Source organism: Daphnia pulicaria, chromosome 1, assembly GCF_021234035.1.
Source record: "Daphnia pulicaria isolate SC F1-1A chromosome 1, SC_F0-13Bv2, whole genome shotgun sequence".
NCBI lineage: Eukaryota > Metazoa > Arthropoda > Branchiopoda > Diplostraca > Daphniidae > Daphnia > Daphnia pulicaria.
The window spans coordinates 32732826-32741415 of NC_060913.1; the positions used below are offsets into that span (position 1 = coordinate 32732826).

General features: G+C 37.6%; 1 protein-coding gene across 1 annotated transcript; it reads left to right on the forward strand.

The window, feature by feature from the left end:
* Nucleotides 1-3978: 3978 nt before the first annotated feature.
* LOC124321998 (protein fem-1 homolog C-like) lies at nt 3979-4422 on the forward strand. The gene has a single exon (XM_046784258.1). The coding sequence runs from the start codon at nt 3979-3981 to the stop codon at nt 4420-4422; it is 444 nt and encodes a 147-aa protein (XP_046640214.1).
* The last annotated feature ends 4168 nt before the right edge of the window (nt 4423-8590 follow it).

Sequence of the window (8590 nt, forward strand, 5' to 3'; positions counted from 1 at the left end):
CCTCCCCTCCCCCTAACGGTGGACGTCCTTTATGTACGGCCCCTTTGGCCTGTAAGCTGACTGAACTGCGACGTAGAGGTCACAGGCTGTAAGGTGCTTTGAAAGTTGTTTTGCTACCGCACGCTAGATTAGTTTGGATAAGAAGGAGAGAAGAGACTCGGGACGATGGTGGTTCAGGTCGTCAACGCACAGATCTGGTTTCTTCAGAAGAGGGGTAACAAAGGCAATCTTCATTCACCAGGAAAGACGGAAGACGACAAAGAGAGATTCACTTTAGAAGTGAAAGGAATAGCAAGAACATCAGCACATTTCTTAAGAAGGGAGGTGGGAATTGGGTCGAGGGGAGAAGAATTGGAGGGACATTCTTTAATAAGAGAAGATATTTCAGCAACGGACACACATTAAAAGAAGGAAAAGGGATGAATATTTCTTGGAATTTCAGTGGCAGAAGAACAGGAGGTGGAGTTCATACTGGCCCGAATGTCTGTATTCTTCTTTAGAAAGCGATCGCTGAAGCGCTCCACTAGTCCGGAGAAGGAGTTGTGTTGCGGAAGCTTGAGGCCAGGCTTGTTTATAAGAAACGAGTCAACGATGCTGAAGAGCAATTTCTTCCCCTCAGCCTCGGTTATCTTCTCATTGAGGAACGACGTTTTCTCTTTCTTAAGCAGACTACGCTTCACCGTTAAGACATTGTGAACAATCTTTTTTTCCACCTCCAACGCAATCCCATTCTTTTAATTTCCTTGGAATATTCAAAACCTCAGCAGAAAACCAAGGGTTTGGTGGTCGTACTGTGATTACTTTTGACCGCACAGGTGCATGTTTGTCGAGCAGAGAAGAAAGGCCAAAGTTGTACTGCAGCAGAAGCTCATCAAGGTTATCTGATGGTGCGGTGAAAAGAGTCAGAGTGAGAAAGGAGGGAAATGATACAGGGTCATCACCAAAAGGCGTTTGTTTCACTTGTACTCAATTTTGAAATTCTTTGTCGTTGTTTTCTTGAGGATGATAGGTGATGTTCGAATCCTTCAAACTGAAGGAGTTTTGCGTTGAAATATAGATCAGAAGTTATGGAAATCTCATCGACAACCAAGACACCTACAAAACTGGGATATCCACACAAATGAATATTTTCATACGGTACAATTCCTAACATAACATAGGATAACTATTTAAAAAATATTTACCACAGCATTTCCATTGTTCTCCATTCCAGTCCTTTTAATTGAACTGGCATGAAATAGCAAATTGAATGGATAGAAATCTTGGAACCCAATTTGCAAGGGAGTCCTTGTGACAATCTCTGCACATGATCTTGATCAGCAAGAGGCAGCATGTCATTGTTGCATAGATGTTCATGAGCGGAAGAACTTTTGATATGAAGCAGTAAATATTCAAGTAGAAATTCAAGTCCAAATCATCATATAACCTTCGAGATTTTCTTGAATGCAGTCTTGTGAAATATAGTTTCCACAAGTCTTTTACTCTGTGAAATATTTAGAAATGTACTATGTACTTGATGTAATTCATTATTTTAATATTTACCTTGTGTTGTTATTTAGAAATGTGAAAGTAAGCTGCCATCCTTTCGTCAATTTTTTTACAAGTTATCTTTACGCATATATCTTTTGTCTCGGCATCTAGTTTCTTATTGAAATATGATGTCATATATTTGGATTTTTGGCTATGTCTGCTTGCTAGATATATGTTTATCCTCATCACCCTGAATATAATGGTGCAATATAGTACCTCTTTTCTCTTGGTCCCCTATCTAAAAGGTCATCCCAACTGTATTAGGCCAATGATAATTATTTAATTAATTATAAATATACGTCACAATTAAACATTAAATTACTTACAACTTTGAGCTCAACGTTTCAGCATTTTTATACCCATGTTTACTATAGCCCGAAACTGATTGACAATTAAGGCTTTTTTAGACCTTGACATATTTTTGCTCTGTTGAATTCATCAAGTAGTTCCTGTAGGTGATGAAAGGATATGACATTTTTCACTCTTTTTAGCTCTACGTCTGAAACAGAAAATGTCGCTTCATGATTATCTAGGTCAATGTCCACCCAATTTTGGATTACCATGGTATTTGTGTCATCTCTAGACACTTGTTGCGTAACAAGCTCTAAAGATCGGTTAACAAGCAATCCAGTTAACTATATATAACTGGCTTTGAGTTGACGGTGGCAGAAGATATCCATAGTCGGAATCAAGAAGACTCTATTGACTTCTATTGTCATTTTTGTCAAAATCATTTCTTGATTCATCTTATTAATTTTGAATATGCATCCGTTTCTTCGTTTTTTAGTTCTTCTTGAGTCCCATTTTTGTGCAAGAATGAAATTCAAAACAAAATTATCTAAGCTGAATCAAGACAATTCACGAAAAAAGAAAGTACACAGTAAACTGTAGCAGAAATGACACAAAAATAAAATTTGCCGTTCTTGCTCAGTTTATAATCTTTTTCAGCTCTTTCATCATCTTTTCCTCTTACTCTCTTGTTGTGCAAAAATAAACAACTTTCTTCGAATAAACAAAAAGTTGCGGTTTCCGTTTTAATTTACTTTTTATCGAATAATTTATGTTTGAAATTACCAGAAATATATTTTTTTTTGCATTTTGTATCCTAAGTATTGGATAACTAAATTTTTTGATTGATTAAACGATACATGTTTATTTACTTGTTAACCCTTACCAACTGTTCTCCCTAACAAAACACCTTATCCGTCCGAACCAGAAATAATAATACTATTTAGCAAATTGACGATTATATTCTTTTAATAATAACCAGCATCGACCAATCCCAAATACAAAGACTGTTCCAATTAATTTGAAAAAGTATTCACAAATGAAATCAGTGAACCAAAAATTTTAAGGCAAGCTTTTCTAGACTACTCCATCTACACCGATGAAAATAACCGAATTCAGACAACATGCTTTAGAAACAAAGAAACAGCATCCGTGGCTAATCTCCATCCAGCCTCGAATTACCCCAACCACACTTTTAAAAAAGTACCATACGCAGAAAATCTTCGACTAAGAAAGAACTCATCAACAGAAGAAAAAATCGGTAAATCTTTTAAAAAGTAATTGAAAAATAACATGAACTACGAAACAAACTAATACAATTAAGCTACAAAAGGGTACTGAAATGGATCAACCTTAGAAAATAAGAGTTACCTGGAATATGTGAAGGTCATACTTGGAAACCTTGACCAAGAAAACCCGTGCACAATATACTACTTCCCAGTACAACTCGCCGAGGAAACAATTGGAGCCATCGAGAAAAGCAAAAACCATGAATGATCCCCTATCATTACAGAAAACCACAAAACACTTGATTGGAATGATCAACAAACCAGAACCAGGAGAACAAGACATGATCCAATCCACCATTAAGACAACTATAACATACAAGAAATAGTACAATGACTAAGAATCCGTAACCTTAGACAGACCAGCCCCCAACCTTAGTCAACAACAACCACGAAAGCCGAAGAGGGACCTGGAGCCAGCTCAAGGGGAAAATTCGAAATTAAGTTGAACCCATTGAAAAGTGATTAAAAGGAAAGGCATCGATTAAAGATGTCTTGATATAATTATGGATTCACAGTGTTTTGGACCTCAAATGCCAAAGTTTTTTATCCAGCTGCGAGTCATTCATCCTTGGACATGAAAAAATAGTAAAAACTGTTTGCAAATACCCGAATTATTTCACTTATTTTGCCCTTTCGTCTGAAGGCATCAATCCCGAAGTGGCAGAAATAGTTCATTTTCTCACCATCGTTACTTCATGGCACCCACTACTGTGCCTCACGTTTTTGGTTGATATTCCTTAGTTCGACCGAATACTGGGAAATAGTTGTTTAAAAAAAATCAACGGCATCTACAAACAATTGACTCTGCTCAACTGAGAAAAAAAGGGCCAAAGCCAGAAAATAAGACAAGGTAGGAAGGAGTGCCCTTCATATGACGGCCCTGTTCACTGGCAAAGAAGAAATAATCAAATTGCTATTAAGTGTTAAAATTAAGGTAGAAGATTGCGGCATCTCAGGGATGACTGCCCTTCACTGTGCAAGCATCGCATCCGACGACACTGTTGCTACACCCCTGATAGACCACGGCGCCGATTTCAGAAGATTGGACCAAACCAGCCATTCTTCACTTGATTTGGCAGCCTGTTTCGCAACGGACACCAAGATTCTCGAGCTTCTCCTGACAAAAGTGGAGATAGAACAATGCGATTCACATGGAATAACTGCCCTGTACAGCGCCGCCATGGCCTCCAACGCCGTACTCACTCACTATCTGATCGAAAGGGGTGCAGACATCAACCATGACATAGGCGGCCGAACTCTAGTACGCAACGCTAAAGCCTCAGTTTATCAGAAGCAATCGGTCGATTGGCAATAACTGCAACGTTTTCCGCTGCATATGTTCACGACCAACACATCCAACTCGCCATTTCCCCACCTTACTAGACTCAGCACTCACTTTAAAATCGGCAAACCGAATTTGTTGTTTTCTTGCACGTTTTGGCCTCTCCATTGCTACATAAATGAAACATTACAAACTATGAGAAAAAATTCAGACCACCACAATTTTGCCACTAAAACTACCAAAGATGAAAAAAATTAACAATGCACGGCACACAGGAAATCGAAAGGATTGAAACCCTGACGAAAATTATTATTTGTGCGAAAAGTATTTTCCGATGGAAGATGTTATTGTAAGAAATAGATGTTGTAATTCACCCAAGGATGATATTTCCTGCCTTCGTCTTCACTCTTCCCCTAGATCAACTGTCCAGCTTGTAGGTTGATAATCTCGACATCCTCTCTTCCATTCGTGAACAAACCTCTGAACAAAACTCCTTGACGGTTCTTCCTCTCGTAACCGACTCCCTGATTTTCTCCTTGGCTCTTCCCAAAAAATTCCAGACTAAAAATCTCACTTGAGAGTCGACAAAGGCTATCTGGTATCGTGAGTGGGTAAAATCACTGTCTGGCGTGAACGCTCATGCTTGTTTCCCACACGTAATGACGGAAACATCTCTTTTCAAGCTGCGTCTTACTAGTCAGGTGGTTCAGATATTGACTGGCCACTCCCTCCTCAATACTCACCAAAATCGCTTCGGCTTTAGAGAATCCTCGAGTTGTGCATCTGGGTCTGTCATTGAAGACACCGAGCATCTTTTATTCTTCTCTTCCCACTACTTCACTTCTGCTTGTAGGAGCTGTGATTTCTCCTGGACGCCCAATTTTAGTTCAATTTTTTTAGCGAACCTATCTGTTTTGGAAGTAAAGTGCGCCTTCATACACCAGTCGAAGCGGCACCACTTGGGCTAGAGATTCTAGCGCTGTATTGCTCCATGCAGTAAGCTAAGCTAGTTTTCTCCCTCTGTATTCTATATTTTCTAGGCCCTATGTCTCTCTTAGGCTGTCACTAGAAGCCACTGTGCAGACTCCTCCTGTTGGGTTTTTTCAGCTCCCCTCCTTTACTCGCCAAGTGAGACTGAGTGATCGCCGCTTTTTATATTTATGCTAGCTTCTTGACTTTAACTCCTCTTCTCAGTCAGCAGTGATTTTATTTTACCCGCTGCAACTGTGTTCCCTTGCCCTCCAGATGGTGAAGGCTGTATCGGCGGCCGTCCGTTGACGTCCTTGAAGGTTAAAGCCGGGTAGACTCCGTAGACAAAACCGATGTTCTGATTCTTAAAGCCAGCTGGAGTTGGCCGGTGCAGCAGTTCACCCACCCAGCGTGCATAAAAGGCCCAATTTTCGTTCTATTCTCATGTGTATCTCTGTAAATTGTCTGTATCGTCTCCGTCAAATACATTTGGGAACTATTCTGCAAATAATTGTGCCCAGTAAATCTAAAAACATATCTTTTACCTCTTATTTTGTGAATGGTTTTATGGGGATAAAAATCATTCTTTATCTAAAATAGTTTGTTGCCATTTGCTAGTTGCTTTGTTACTTAAGCATAAGTTTTTGCAAGAATAAATAGTAGCCTGCATAAATTTTTATTGAACCAGAGCTATAGTAACTTTGGTGACTTCACATAAGGGTATAACCACCCTCTATCCCCACTTGGTGGAGCATCCGTTACGGAATTTTCAATCTGCGTCTCTATCTATTGTGACAATTCTGACTAAAATTACTCTACTAATTGCCTTTAAAACTGTTCAGTGAGGAATAAGGAACATGACTGGATTGTTTTTTTTCTCCAATTTGTTTATTTGCTAGCATTCCGTTGACATTAATCGTTTGTTGAAATTCACGATAAGGGACAAATCGAGGTATTTGACAAAGAGAAGACTGAAGAAGATTTTTGAAGAATTTGGGACCATCGAAGGTATTCACGTGTGTTTTTCCAAGAAAGAAAAGAATCAAAGATGCATCTGTCTGCAGATGTTAAATTTGTTTTTCCAAGAAAGGCAAGATGCAAATACTCCCTTGTCAAGTCCCAGTTCCAACAACAAGCAAGAATGCTCTCATAAAGCATGTCTTGCTTCAAGTTCATTAAACATTGCCTAGACTGAATAGAACACCCCTCTTTGCTCGTTGAAGAGGAAATTTATCCATCCTTCGTCTATTTTAGCCTTAATTAAAAAATTGTCTGAAAAAGTAATGTCCTGTGACTCTTGTCGAATTCTTCAAATGCTTCCTTTCTTTCTGCCATATTTTAAAACAAAAATTTATGCTGGTAAACAAACAATTTGTGTGGGAAAAAAAACAAGGGTTCGGGGAATAGATGCATGGTTTTTCGTATCTACCTGTAAACGCCGACTTTGAGAAACGAATCAGTTTTTTTAACCAATTAAATGACTTTGGAATTCAAATTGGTTCGCTATGATAACTATAGTTGAATGGATGTCAAGTCTTGTCGCAACTTCAGATTAGAGGAAAAGATTGACGGTAAGAATTAATGCCATGGAAAGTCTGGATTTCATTGTAGTTTTTGCGTCTCGTGGGTGTGATCAATTCAACTTCATTTTAATCAATGTGACAAATAACTGTTGATCGACTAAAACCATCAGGAGAGATCTCCCGGGGAGAACAGCACCACCTTATCAACGACCTTAAGAACATTTACCCACACAATGATAAAAAAAATTTAACTGCTGATGAAGTTGTTGAGTTTTTTTAGGCCGCTGCTAAGGCGAAACATTGCAGATATTGGATACTCCTTTTATTGTTGTTGTGCCATGGTAAGAATCCGATGGGTTTTTAGTTTTTTATGTGACTTTGTTGTGGTTATTTAGCTTTTGCTGTTAATATATATTTTGTTTAACTTCCATTTTGTCCCATGGTCTTTAAAGCAACGACGGCAACATTAACTTTGAAATAAAAAGATTACAAGAATTAGAGGAAAATTCGTATTGTAAGTTATATCTTAGCTAAACGTCTTCTTGAAGCAGAGGGATAAGAGAAAGAACTAGTGAATGAAGCAACACAATAACTGATTTTTGTAGTTTTTGAATTGCATATCATTTGAGAGGAAGGGAGAATTTTGACTGCACGTGTAAATAAAATCCAGAGCCTCTAATTCTCCCAGAGATCGATATTTTGTTGACATGAACGAGATTTCTTAGTTGCCATTTATTATAATAAATGGTTTTGTACGAAAATAATTATTTTTTAAATTGAAACAGCCGTTGGATTTGACTTGCACTGAAAGTATGCATACGGATTCAACTTGGAGGTATATAAAAGGAAAGGAATAGTCACTCCACCGCTCTTTGAAATGGACAAATCATAATAAGGTATGAGAGTTTTTTCTGTGCTGGATTTCATCGTGGATTGACGGGGAAAGATTAGGTTTTATTCTGAGTATATTTTCTAATGGTAAAAAAATATATCATCAGAAAAGAAATTGATCTCTCCTTCCCTTATTCCCGCTTCCCTTTAAAGACGATAGAATAAGCCATAACGGAATTTAACAACTGGTTGAAATCGGACGAAAAATTGCAAAAAATATGTGTACGATATTATTTGATTTGGATTTGAGATTATACTTATTATACACGAAGTTTTATCATGTTTGCGGAATCGTTCCCCATAAAAAATAATATTCGATTCTTAACAAACAAAATGTTCGATCGTTTCTTTAAAAAAACAATATGTGAAGTCTGTGTTGTATCCACCTACTTCCTTAAAGGCAACACCTCTCTTTTGGGGGGAGGATTCACAGTAATGAGGTCTACTAACTATTCTTTTTTGGAAAAAAATGTTTTAAATAAAAAGACTCTATTTGAAATTTTCTTATTTGAATGACTTCTCTCTTCTGAAAATAATTGTATAGACGCTTTCGGTGATGGTTTAATGAAAACTGTTATTTTGGGTACATAAATTTGGCTTTTTTATTATCTGTTGATCTTTAAAGCTGTAAGTTCCAGCTTTCTTTGTTTGATTTTTTTTAACAATCATCATAACATAATTACATCATAACATATAACATCGAATAATATTTAATTAAAATTTAAGGATTGAAACATGGTAAATTCAGCAGCTAGTAGCAGCAGCAGCTAGTAGAATCATACTAGTCGGCATTCGCTACTGTTTCTACTTGAAATATC